The sequence below is a fragment of the Scyliorhinus torazame genome, chromosome 1 (assembly GCF_047496885.1).
Source record: "Scyliorhinus torazame isolate Kashiwa2021f chromosome 1, sScyTor2.1, whole genome shotgun sequence".
In the NCBI taxonomy this organism is placed as follows: Eukaryota; Metazoa; Chordata; class Chondrichthyes; order Carcharhiniformes; family Scyliorhinidae; genus Scyliorhinus; species Scyliorhinus torazame.
In genome coordinates this window covers 96910082-96923766 of record NC_092707.1, presented here as the reverse complement: position 1 = coordinate 96923766, position 13685 = coordinate 96910082, and the positions used below count along the sequence as shown (strand labels likewise).

General features: G+C 52.2%; 1 protein-coding gene across 1 annotated transcript in view; it reads left to right on the top strand.

Annotated features, from left to right (window-relative positions):
• The first annotated feature begins 1049 nt into the window (after window positions 1-1049).
• rab35b (RAB35, member RAS oncogene family b) overlaps window positions 1050-13685 on the top strand; it is a 93846-nt gene continuing 81210 nt past the window's right edge. Inside the window, exon 1 of the mRNA XM_072498417.1 lies at window positions 1050-1223. Coding sequence (XP_072354518.1) covers window positions 1172-1223 — 52 coding nt within the window. The 5' untranslated portion in view covers window positions 1050-1171. The remainder of the gene's footprint in view (window positions 1224-13685) is intronic.

Genomic DNA, 13685 nt, shown 5'->3' with positions numbered 1-13685 from the left:
TCAGGAGGCATAGGTCCCAAAGGATGGCCGGTTGGTAAGAATGAGTCCCATAGGGGCAGCACGGTGGCGCAAACGGGTTAGTCCTGCTGCCTCATGGCCCTGAGGTCCCAGTTTCAATCCCAGCTGTGGGTCACTGTCCGTGCGGAGCTTGCACATTCTACCTGTGTTTGCGTGGGTTTCGCCCCCACAACCTAAAGATGTGCAGGATAGGTGGATTGGCCACGCTAAATTGTCCCATAATTGGAAAAAATGAATTGTGTACTCTAAATTTATTTAAAAAGAATGGGTCCCATGCAAAAAAGTTCTTAAAACGCTGGTGTTGATGGCTTTGAAAAGTATGGGCAGTTGAAGAGAAAACAAATTGCAGGGGCATGAGGAAAGGTGGAGGAATGGGATTAGCTGCGTTTCTCTCGCAGATTCTGTTGGGTCATGATGGGCTAAATGGCCTGTGCTGTAACCATTCAATGATTCTATGAAGTCCAAAGATGTGCAGGTTAGGTGGATTGGCAATGCTAAATTGCCCTTAGTGTCCAAATAGGTTAGGTGGGGAGAGGTTGGAAGTGTGAGCTTGTGGGGTGCTCTTTCCAAGGGCCGGTGCAGACTCGATGGGCTGAATGGCCTCCTGCACTGTAAATTTTATGATTCTATGAAATCTGCATCTCTTGATCTTTGAAGATGAGGGTTAGCTCAGAGAGTAACTTTAAACCCTCCACCTGTGGTTCCTCAATAGTTGTTGTTTCCCTGATAAAGATATTTACTCGATGTCAAGAACCATCATATCCCACCATAATTGAATTATGTCCACCAGCTGCCCCAAGCACTGACAGGAAACGGCCCAGCCCAAGATGGCGGGCGCCTCCGGAAAGAGCGGAACTCTCGGGGGCCGGGGCTGAGCGCCTCCGGAAAGAGCCGAACTCCAGCGGGTATGGGCGGGGCGGGGCAGACGGCTCCGGAAGGAGCCGACCTCCGGCGGGGTGGGGCTGGGGCTGACGTCTCCGGAAAGAGGCGACGTTCAGGAGGCCGAAGCTATTTCCGGAAGGCAGGCGGCAGGGGCGCTGTGAGCCGAGCGATTCCGGAAAGAGCCGAGCGGAGCCGGATAGTCGCAGCCGCCCTGCACAAACAGTCGGAGGAAGCGGCGCCGCCACTGAGACTGAGCCGAGCTGCCCCCGCCATGGCCAGGGATTACGACCACCTCTTCAAGCTGCTTATCATCGGGGACAGCGGTGAGTAGCAGCCGGGGGAACCCCAGCATTGGAACCGGGGCGGCGGCAGGAAACAGGCCAAGCCCAAGGCCCCGACACCAGCGTCGGCAAAGACTGCGGAAGGGGAGCCGGAGTCAGTCAGGCCGAGGGCAGACAGTCCGATACAGTCAGGGCCTCCATTCTATCCTGTCAGGGGTTGGCTTGTGGGAAGCAAATCGGAGCTGGGATTAGTGTGTAATTACCCGGGCAGAGGGACAGCCAATAGGAGAGTGAATGGGAGAGGGTGGGTGAGGCGGAGGGTGGGCAAGGGAGAGGGGGAGGTTGGGCAGAGGGTGGGCAAGGGGGTGGGAGAGGGGGAGGTTGGGGAGAGGGTGGGAGAGGGGGGGAGAGGGGGAGGTTGGGGAGAGGGGGCAAGGGTGGGCGAGGGAGGGGAGGATGGGCAAGGGAGAGGAGGGAGGGTGGGCATGGGAGGGGAGGGTGGGCATGGGAGGGAGGGAGGGTGGGCATGGGAGAGGGGGAGGGTGGGCATGGGAGAGGGGGAGGGTGGGCATGGGAGAGGGGGAGGGTGGGCATGGGAGAGGGGGAGGGTGGGCATGGGAGAGGAGGGCGGGTGGGCATGGGAGAGGAGGGCGGGTGGGCATGGGAGAGGGGGGAGGGTGGGCATGGGAGAGGGGGGAGGGTGGGCATGGGAGAGGGGGGCGAGGGAGAGGGGGGGCGAGGGGGAGGGTGGGCATGGGGAGGGGGTGCAAGGGAGAGGGGGAGGGTGGGCATGGGAGAGGGGAAGGTGGGCATGGGGGAGGGGGAGGGTGGGCATGGGGAGAGTGGGCAAGGGGGAGGGTGGGGAGAGTGGGCAAGGGAGAGGGGGAGAGAGTGGGCAAGGGAGAGGGGGGAGAGAGTGGGCAAGGGAGAGGGGGGAGAGTGGGCAAGGGAGAGGGGGGAGAGTGGGCAAGGGAGAGGGGGGAGAGTGGGCAAGGGAGAGGGGGGAGAGTGGGCAAGGGAGAGGGGGGAGAGTGGGCAAGGGAGAGGGGGGAGAGTGGGCAAGGGAGAGGGGGGAGTGGGCAAGGGGGAGAGAGGGGGGAGTGGGCAAGGGAGAGGGGGGAGAGTGGGCAAGGGAGAGGGGGGAGAGTGGGCAAGGGAGAGGGGGAGGGTGGGCATGGGAGAGGGGGAGGGTGGGCATGGGAGAGGGGAAGGGTGGGCATGGGAGAGGGGGAGGGTGGGCATGGGGGAGGGTGGGGAGAGTGGGCAAGGGGGAGGGTGGGGAGAGGGGGGAGAGAGTGGGCAAGGGAGAGGGGGGAGAGTGGGCAAGGGAGCGGGGGGAGAGTGGGCAAGGGGGAGAGGGGGGGAGTGGGCAAGGGGGAGAGTGGGCAAGGGGGAGAGAAGGGAGAGGGGGGGAGAGTGGGCAAGGGAGAGGGGGAGAGTGGGCAAGGGAGAGGGGGGAGAGTGGGCAAGGGAGAGGGGGGAGAGTGGGCAAGGGAGAGGGGGGAGAGTGGGCAAGGGAGAGGGGGGAGAGTGGGCAAGGGAGAGGGGGGAGAGTGGGCAAGGGAGAGGGGGAGGGTGGGCATGGGAGAGGGGGAGGGTGGGCATGGGAGAGGGGGAGGGTGGGCATGGGAGAGGGGGAGGGTGGGCATGGGAGAGGGGGAGGGTGGGCATGGGAGAGGGGGAGGGTGGGCATGGGGGAGGGTGGGGAGAGTGGGCAAGGGGAGGGTGGGGAGAGTGGGCAAGGGAGAGGGGGGAGAGTGGGCAAGGGAGAGGGGGGAGAGTGGGCAAGGGAGAGGGGGGAGAGTGGGCAAGGGGGAGAGTGGGCAAGGGGGAGAGAAGGGAGAGGGGGGAGAGTGGGCAAGGGAGAGGGGGGGAGAGTGGGCAAGGGAGGGGGGGGAGAGTGGGCAAGGGAGGGGGGGGGAGAGTGGGCAAGGGAGGGGGGGGGAGAGTGGGCAAGGGAGGGGGGGGGAGAGTGGGCAAGGGAGGGGGGGGGAGAGTGGGCAAGGGAGGGGGGGGAGAGTGGGCAAGGGAGGGGGGGGAGAGTGGGCAAGGGAGGGGGGAGAGTGGGCAAGGGAGGGGGGGGAGAGTGGGCAAGGGAGGGGGGGGAGAGTGGGCAAGGGAGGGGGGGAGAGTGGGCAAGGGAGGGGGGGGAGAGTGGGCAAGGGAGGGGGGGGAGAGTGGGCAAGGGAGGGGGGGGAGAGTGGGCAAGGGAGGGGGGGGAGAGTGGGCAAGGGAGGGGGGGAGAGTGGGCAAGGGAGGGGGGGGGGAGAGTGGGCAAGGGAGGGGGGGAGAGTGGGCAAGGGAGAGGGGGGAGAGTGGGCAAGGGAGGGGGGGGGAGAGTGGGCAAGGGAGGGGGGGGGAGAGTGGGCAAGGGAGGGGGGGAGAGTGGGCAAGGGAGGGGGGGGGAGAGTGGGCAAGGGAGGGGGGGGAGAGTGGGCAAGGGAGGGGGGGGGAGAGTGGGCAAGGGAGGGGGGGGAGAGTGGGCAAGGGAGGGGGGGGAGAGTGGGCAAGGGAGAGGGGAGGGGAGGGTGGGCAAGGGAGAGGGGAGGGGAGGGTGGGCAAGGGAGAGGGGAGGGGAGGGTGGGCAAGGGAGAGGGGAGGGGAGGGGGGCAAGGGGGAGGGGAGGGTGGGCAAGGGGGAGGGGAGGGTGGGCAAGGGAGTGAGGAATAAGCGTGAGGGGGTGGGGGAGTGAGGAATAAGCGTGAGGGGGTGGGGGAGTGAGTGAGAGGGTGGGAAAGGGAGGGGAGAGGAGCAGTGAGGGTGGGCAAGAGAGATCGGGAGTTGAGAATTAGCGTGAGGGGGTGGGCGAGGAGAGGGGGCGTGAGTGGTGGGAGAGGAGGAGTGAGGGTGGGCAGTCGGGAATGAGCGCGAGAGGGCAGCATGGTAGCACAGTTGCTTCACCGCTCCAGGGTCCCAGGTTCGATTCCCGGCTTGGGTCACTGTCTGTGCGGAGTCTGCACGTTCTCCCCGTGTCTGCGTGGGTTTCCTCCAGGTGCTCCGGTTTCCTCCCACAGTCCAAATACGTGCAGGTTAGGTGGATTGGCCATAATAAATTGCCCTCAATGTCCAAAAAGGTTAGGTGGGGTTATGGGATGAAGGGAATGGGGGTGGAGGCATGGGGCTTAAGTAGGGTGCTTTTTCCAAGGGCCGGTGTGACTTGATGGGCTGAATGGCCTCCTTCTACACTGTAAATTCTATGAAATCTAGGTTGGAAGAAGGGAATGATGTGAGAGGGTGGGAAGGGGGGAGGGAATGAGCATGAACGCATGAGAGGTGGCAGTGGCGAGGGGAGTGGGTGTGAGATAGTTGGGGGTGGGGGGGTGGATAGGGTCCAGGGAGTGGGTGGAGGTGGGGGATTGCTGGGGAGTGAGGAGATAGGGGAGTGGGTATCGTGAGTTCAAGTGGTGAATGAGTCGAGGGCTGGGGAGAGGGGGCCAGGTATACCAGAGGGCAGTGGTTGGTGAGTGCAGAATGAGGTCGGGACGAGTTTGAGAGGATGAGTGAGGGAAATCTAGCATTCCATTTATGGAGAGAGACTGGATATAAAGCAAATGTGTGTTGGTGTGTATATATCAGTGAATAGAGCCAGTGTGTAAAATAAGAGAGATCATGGAAGAAAGGAGTGTAAATGTATGAGGATTAGATGATTATACTATTGTGACAAAATTCAGGGATGGTGATGTGTGTGTCTGTGTACCAATAATAATGTAAAGCAGCTTGGTAGTCTCCACAAGTGTTGGAATATTGTGTTGGTGAGTGAATGCCTTGGGATAGTGTCAGCAAATCAGCACAGAATGGTGCTATTTGGCGTGACCTATCTGTGCCAGCTCTCTGCAAGAGCAAATGGGTCACCCACACTACCAGGCCTTTTCCCTGGTGCCCTACAAAGTTTTTCTCTGGATGTCCAATTCCGTTTTGAAAGCAGTGAGTGAATCTGACTTCACCACAAACTCGGGCAGTGCATTCCTTATCCGAACCGCAGGCTGCTTTTCCTCATGTTAGTGTTGGTATCTTTGATTTGATTTATTATTGTCACATGTATTAGTATACAGTGAAAAGTATTGTTTCTTGCATGCTGTACAAACAATGCATACCGTAGATGGGGAAGGAAGGAGAGACTGCAGAATATAATGTTAGTTATAGCAAGGTGTAGTGAAAAGATCAACTAAATAATACGAGGAAGGTCCATTGAAAAGTCTGATGGCAGTAGGGAAGAAGCTGTTCTTGAGTCGGTTGGTACGTGACCTCAAACTTTGGTATCTTTTTCCTGACGGAACAAGGTGGAAGAGAGTATGTCTGGGGTGCGTGGGGTCCTTAATTATGCTGGCTGCCTTTCTGAGGCAGCGGGAATTATAGATAGAGTCAATGAATGGGAGGCTGGTTTGCGTGATGGATTGGGCTGCATTCATGACCTTTTGTAATTTCCTGCGGTCTTGGGCAGATCTTTGCTAGTCTCCTTAAATTGTTGTCCGTTGGCTCTATGTCCATTGGAAAAAGTTTCTCCATATCTCCTCTGATTAAACCCTTCTTGATATTGAATATCGCTTTGAGATCTTCCCTCAGCCTTTTCTTTGAATAATTCCAGTTTCTCCAATCTATCCACTTAACTGTAGACCCCCATCCCTGGAACCATTCTCATAAATCTTTTCTGCACCCTCTATAAAGCCTTCACATCCATCCTGAAGTGTGTACATAATACTCCGAGTGAGGCTGAGCCAGCATTTTATAAAGATTAATAACTTCTTTGTCTTTATAAAGCTCATGATCGCTGATGCCTTTTTAAAAATTAATTTACGAGTTTTAGGCATCGCTGGTTAGGACAGCATTTATTGCCCAGCCTAGTTGCCCTTCAGAAGGTGGTGGTGAGCTGCTGCCTTGAACCGCTGCAGTACGAGGTGTAGGTACAGCCACAGTGCTGTTAGGGAGGGAGTTCCAGGATTTTGACCCAGTGACAGCGAAGGATCATATCATACATTTCCAAGTCAGGGTGGTAAGGGGCTTGGTGAGGAACTTCCAGTTGGTGTGGTTCCCAGGTATCTACTGCTCTTGTCCTTCTAAATGATAGTGGTTGTGGGTTTCAAAGGCGCTGCCATTCTTGCATTGCATCTTGGAAATGGGACACTGTTTGTCAATGGTGGAGGGATTGAATGTTTGTGAAAGCAATCAAGCTGGGAGGGGGGGGGGGGGGGTCCTGGAGCTGAGTTACTTGCCCTGGGTTCCGAACATTTGACCTCTGGTAGCCACAGTATTAATATGGTTAGTCCAGTTCAGTTTGTGATCAATGGTAACCAGAAGCATGTTGATATTAAGCGCAATCACAGTTTGCCCTTCCATCCTCAGTGATTTCTGGACATGGAATCCTCTCAAGCCTCTCGATTTCTGAACCCCTATAATAATTGTATCCTTTAGTTTATATTGCCTCTCCTCATCCTTCCTACCTATCTAAATGTATCACTTCACACTTCCGCATAGGTTTCTTATGTCTCATGCCCCTGCTTTCCACAAGCCTGACTATGGCCTTTCAAAGTCGACCCTTATCTTCCCCATAATTCACAACAGTCCCAAGTTTGAAATTGTTCCCTGTACACCCGAGACTATGTCATTTTCTATAGATCAAGAAAAACAGTTGGTCTAAAACCAATGAACAAGTGAAATAAAGGATGGGGACTGAGTGTGAGGGAGCCTAGGATTGGGACCAGTGTGTCTGCCTCCCCACCACCACCCCCTCCCTAGAATAGAGTCGGTTTGTGTGAATCCAAGGATTGTGGTTTTTGAATGCAGGTACCTAGGGATTGTGTGAGATTCCCCCTCTTATCCATCCAGGGATTAGGTGTGAGGGGTAGGGATGGCATGTCGGTGAGTGAGAGCCCGGAGGTACCTACCCATCATGATTGGGAGTATCTATAAAATTAGACTTTATCTTTATTATAATTTTTATTATTGTCACAAGTAGGCTTACATTAACACTGCAATGAAGTTACTGTGAAAATCCCTTAGTCGCCACACTACGGCGCCTGTTGAGGGAGAATTCAGAATGTCTAATTCACCTAACTAGCACGCCTTTCGGGATTTGTGGGAGGAAACCAGAGCACCCGGAGGAAACCCACGCAGACACGGGGAGAACGTGCAGACTCTTCACAAATGGCGTCCCAAGCTGGGAATCGAACCTGGGACCCTGGAGCTGTGAAGCAACAGTGCTACCCACTGTGCTACCGTGCTGCCCATTGTGCAGACTGTACAGAAAGAGGGAACACAGTGATTTCTATAGTGAAAGGTGCACAAGGGTCAGTCAGGTATGATTCAGAATGGGGAACTTTGGTCAAATCTTAATAATTCATAAATGACTCTCACACTGACCCCTCTCCCCTGCCAAAAAACTAAAACATCCCAAGGAATTTCACAGGAGCATAATAGACCAAATATTGGAGGCGGTCATTTTTTTTAGGTGGGCTTCAACGTGAGATGGAGATGTATAGGGGCAGAATTTAATGTGGTTCAACCTGAGGCAATAACCAAAGAGAGGAGTGGATTTGGTTGCTCGGTGGAATTTGTGATGGGAGCTAAAGTTTGAGTCTCCCAATATTTAATTGGAGGAGATTTTGGCTCATTCAGAACCAGTTATCAGACACTTTGGGCTGGATTCTCCGCAGCCCTGCGCCGAAATTGCGTTTGGCGCGGGGGCGGAGAATCCAATTTCACGCCGAAATCGGACCTGGTGCCGATCCGGCGATTCTCCAGGACCTGAGAATTGGCGTGATCGCGGAGTACTCTGCGTGGCTGAGGGGGCCATTGTCAGAGACCCGCCCAGCGATCCTCCGCTCCCACCTGGCCGAGTTCCTGACGGCCTGGTTCTAACCACCTATTGCCGTTCAGGAAGCTCGCCTGCCGGCTGCGGACTCCGTCAACGGGTGTCCTGGTGGGGGCCGGTGGGGATCGGGCACCGGCGTGGGCCTTCTGGGCGGTCGTGGGACAGATCGGGCCGTTCGGATCTTCGGGCGCGCTGCTGATCGGGGGGGGGGGGGGGGGGGGCGCCTACATTCTTCAGCTGCCTCCATTCTTCAGCTGCCTCCGCGGTCCAAGTCCGCCATGGGCTCGTCGCGGCCGCTGGAGGCCGCCACCGTGCACTTGCACGGACTCAAAACCGGAAGTGTGAGGGTCTGTATCTGCAGCTAAAGCTCGTGAATCACTCTGGGTCCCTGCGAGCACCTTGCAGGTGAGTGAATTGGCTTATCTTTTTTATCGGAACTCCAACCCGTTACCTTGCAGCGGGAATGGTGGAAACGGAGCGCTGAGTGTCAGCAGCATACTCGTAGTGTCTGGATCCACCTTTGATATCACCAAGAAGCAGCTTGTGGATGGTGAGGAACGTAAGGGGCCAAGGATATGTCTTTGGGCCTCTTCTGAGGTAGTGAAGTGGGAAGGGAAGCCGTTGTAGGAAATTCTCTGGCTAAAACTGGACAGCTAAGCGTGGAACCAAATAAGGGTACTTCCATTCAGCTAACCAATACACGAGACTGGTTGTTGGAGCAGGATGTGGCCAACTGTAGCGAAGGCTGCAGACGGATTGAGACGATGAGGGGTAGCACTGTCCATTTGTGACTATATTTTAACTCTCATTTCAGTGTAACAGAATGCTGCAGAAATGTTTGCTCTCAGTTCAGTGGGGTCAGTGATAGACCTTGATGCCCCAATGACCTGAACTTTGCAGGATATTCTTTTTCTGATCAGGAGCATTCTTTGAATCACGTAAGACTAAGATCTGTAGAACCTATTGCTGTGTAAAACATTGATGTGTGAACACGACCATACAGCTAACTGTGACCAAGACTTGTTTGATTGTCTGGTTTATCCCAGGACTAACTGTATTTGTCACTGGATTAATAACACAAGGAATGTGTTAAAATCCCCACCCCAATGCCAGCTTGAGAGTTGTAGTTTAATTTAAAACAAAATGGAGCTGCTATCATTCTGCTGTTTAAAAACCCAATTGGTTCACTGCTGTCCTTTGGGGAAGGAATCCTACTGTCCTTCCCTGGCCTGACTGTGTGACGCCAGTCCCATACCAATATATTTGACTCTGCCTCTTGCACAGGGCAATTATTAAGCATGTAAGTCAATGACAGACCCAGAATCTCAAATCCAATTCTTACCTTCAACGCCCCCACATCTTGAGAATAATACGATTCAAGTCCAAAAATGGAGAAAACTACAAAATCCAGTTCTCATTTGTGCGGGGGGTGGGGGGGGGGGGGGGCGGGGGGGTTGGAGGTTGCGGGTGGTGAAATCATTTTGCTACATCTATTGGTACTTTGAGGGGATGTGGAGAAAATATCCAGCAGTGCAATTCTAGATGAATGGTCTCTGTGACGGGACAGGTTACAAGGTGGTTACTGGCTGCTCACTGATGGTGAGAGCAGTTTTGAGGTGAGGAGCAGTATGAGTGTCACAATAAAAGTATATTGACCTGTCTGTGATATCTTTTTTGGTACCTACCACTGTCTAGTATCAACATTTGCAACAAATATTCGAGGAATGGTCCAGTATCAAAGGACTTTACAATATGGCTTTAATCGTAATATAAAGATGCAGGAGTTCCAAGTGTTGAAAAGATGATAAATCTGACCCGCCTAAATCTTGGCTGAGTCCATGGTTAAAGCTGGAACTTTTAAAAAAGTATGTTGAATTGAAAATATTTAAGAAGTCAAGCATTGACTAATCCAATTACTAGTCTTAAATGAGGGGAATTGTGTGTCTCCTGTTTACTGCAGGTGGCCAGGCTGAACTATGGAGGAGAATAATCAGAAAGTAATGATTTGGTGACAGGAAGCTTCAGTTTAACCACCAAAAGGGAGTGGAGTTGTGAGAAGGAAAGAGTCGGTAGGAGGCAATGTTGTGAGATTTGACTTCAATCTGGCTGGATCCGGAGTCAATAATAGGGCCCACCAAGGCAAAATAGAGCAGAATAATTCAACCAAATAAGGACAGGTTATTGCTATTTACTGCTGTTTGATTTGCTCTTCTATTTACTCAAATTGGAGAAGGATGGGGCGACCATTGCTTTTATGTTAAAACGGTTTAATAAGTAAGTGGTCGTGCTTGTTTAGTGGCAAGGTTAAAATTTTTAAGTGAGGATTCGGAGCATGTGATTGCTCTCTCGTGAACCTTTTTAAAAAAAAAAAGAAATTAATTTAGCAAGTAGAGAGAATCTTAAAACCAACCCTGTCTGTGCTTCGGAGATGCTGGCCTGGTGGTATAGTTACTGGGCTAGTAATCCAGGGGCCTAGGCTAATGCTCTGGTGACGAGGGTTCAAATCCCAGCATGGCAGCTGGTAGAAATTAAATTCGATTAATAAATCTGGAATTGAAAGCTCGTCTCGGTGTCCTTTAGGGAAGGAAATCTGCCACCCTTACCCTGTCTGACCTCCATATGACTCCATACCCACAACAGTATGGTTGACTGTTAATTGCCCTTTGCAATGGCCCAGTAAGATGGGCAACTAGAGATGGGCAAGAAATGCTGGCCTTTTCCGCGATGCCCACATCCCATGAAGGAATTGAAGCTGGGTTTACAGACCTGTCTTCCCTAGGAGACAAGCTTACAATAAAGACCACCTTCTTGAAGTCTCAATGGGAAATGATCCTGCTCTCTTCCAGTGGCCTTCACAGATCACCTGCCAGCCCATGACTTTTGCAGGCATGGGGTTGGTGAGATATGGGAAGTGAAGAAGAGATTTTGAAATATGTCCGTCTCAGCTTAAGTTTGTGATGAAATGCAATGCATTACTAATTGATAAAATTATTTTGATTAAAATAGGAAGAGTTGGCAGTGACAGGAGGAGGAGAAAACCAGCGACCATTACATGCTTTAATTTTGCAGCAAAGATAGGTTTCAGTTTGATTAAATGAATGGGAGAGGTAGGAGGAAAACTGACCAGTGGATTGCAAAAATGATAGAGGAGAATGAGGTCAGACCAGGAAGATGGATTGGCAAAGGCTGAATTGAAAACAGAGGCTAGGTCTTAACCTAGTTAAGTACTGTGAAATCTGCTCGTTAATTCAAGAGTTGTTTTTTTTGGCAAAATACACCCGCAATAAAGTCAGTTTGGCGAATATATTTGGGCTTTGAGTATTCAGTGATTTTGCTCCATTGCCAGTTATGCTGTTGCAGGTCACTTTCCTGGAGTTTTATTTGATTTGAATGGGGTTTTGGAGGCAATCCTCAAGAGGATGCTCAGTAGGCTGTTAAGGGAAGTTCAAATGCTTTTGAAATGCTTGTTACAATCATGCCATATTTCAGCTGAGCAAACTTGGTTTGGACATAAACTAATGCAGTCCAAATATGCAAAAACACCAAAGTCCAATTATTGCAATATTATTTAAGCTCCAAATAAAATTGTTGCGCTGAAAAGTAGCACACTAACCCCCATTGAGATGATCTTGATTCCAGGTTTTGAAGTCAAATGAATGCTCCTTCCTTCTGGAGGACCGGGAACTAGCTTGGATGACATCTGCTCCCTCCTAGTGACTAGCTATATGAGGCACTAGTGACAGCTCTTTTAAGTTGCAAAGGAGGACCACCAGGTGTACAGAGGGGTGGATTGAATTAGAAAATCGGAGTGTTTTTCCTCCACCCCAAATGATCATGCGGTTATATTAATGGATTATTCATTCAGACTTAAGGTTTCTCTGCGCCACTCACTCCAGACTTCATTATTGTCTTTGTCCAAACCTCGACCACAGCTGAATTCCTGAGGTGATATGAGAACTTTGGCACCAAGGCAGCATTTGGCTGAATGTGACACCCTGGAGCCCTTCTGAAACGAAGGTACGGGAGAAACTCTCCACTGGCTGGAATCATGATCTGGCAAAAAGGAAGATGGTTGTCGGATGCTAAACACCTTGATTCCATAACATTGCGGCTGAAGTTCTGACAGGTGGCATTTTCGACCTTCAGCTACTTCATCAATGGCATTCGCTCAGGTCAGAAGTAGGGATATTCACTGTTCATGAGTGTTCACCACCATTTGTAGAAATCCATGACCGCATGCAGCAAGATCTGGACAACAACCAGTGTGGGCTGCTGTGTGGTAAGCAACATTGGTCTCAGGTTCTAGGAAATTACCTTCTCTAACAAGAGAGAACTTAAACTTTCCCCTCCACCCTGATTTTTTTAAAAAAATATTTTTATCAGGGTATGTGTAAGTTTTTACAATAATAACAATAACAGCGACATAAATATGGTACAATAATCATATCCACCCCCATCCCAATCTTCACCCCCATCCCAATCTTCACCCCCCCCCCCCCCCCCCAACAATAAGAAAAAAAAACAATCTGCCACTTTTGGAATTCTGCTTCTACTGACATTTTAATTTTCCCCGAGAAAGTCGATGAACAGCTGCCATCTCCGGGTGAGCCCTACAAAGGCAAACTTTATTTTGTTGAGACTGAGAAACCCAGCCATGTCACTAACCCAGGTCTCTGCACTCGGGGGCTTCGAGACCCTCCATATTAATAAGATCCGTCTCCAGGCTACCAGGGAGGCAAAGGCCACCCCTGAACTCCCGGCTCTTCCGACACTCCAAAGATCGCCACCTCCGGACTCCGCACCACCCGTGTTTTGAGTACCGTGGCCATTGCCTTAGCGAAACCCTGCCAAAACCCTCTAAGCTTCGGGCATGCCCAAAACATGTGGACATGATTTGCTGGGCTTCGCTCGCACACCTGTCCTCCACCCCAGAAAACTTGCTCATCCCGGCCACCGCCATGTGTGCCCGGTGAACTACCTTGAATTGTATCAGGCTAACCCTGGCACATGATGAGGATGTGTTAATCCTGCTTAGGGCATCCGCCCACAGACCCGCCTCTATCTCTCCTCCTAGCTCGTCTTCCCACTTGCCTTTAAGCTCTTCCACTGGAGTTTCCTCCAATTCCAAAGGTTCCTGGTAAATATCTGAAACCTTCCCCTCTCCCACCCAGGTACTAGAGACTATTCTGTCCTGTATCCCCCATGGCAGCAGCAGTGGGAAGGCCGGAACCTGCTTTCTCAAGAAGTCTCGCACCTGCAGATATCTAAACCCGTTCCCTGCTGGCAATTCAAATTTATCCTCCAAGGTTTTCAAGCTGGGGAAGCTCCGTCTATAAATAGATCCCCCATCCTAATTCCTGCCCTTTGCCATCTCCGGAACCCAACTTACCCGGTACAAACCAATGATTATTATAAATCGGGGTCCAAACCAATGCTCCCTCCACTCTCTTATATCTCCTCCACTGCCCCCAGATTCTCAGAGCCGCCACCACCACCAGACTTGTGGAGTATCGGGCTGGCAAGAACGGGAGAGGTGCCGTTATCAGTGCTCCCAAACTTGTGTCTTTACATGATGCCGCCTCCATCTGCTCCCACACCTCCACCTCCCCCCAATACCCCTCCTTGATTTTTTATGACTTTACCATTGCCAGGTTCCCATCCTTCAACATTCTTGGGGTGGAGATAACCATGGAAGA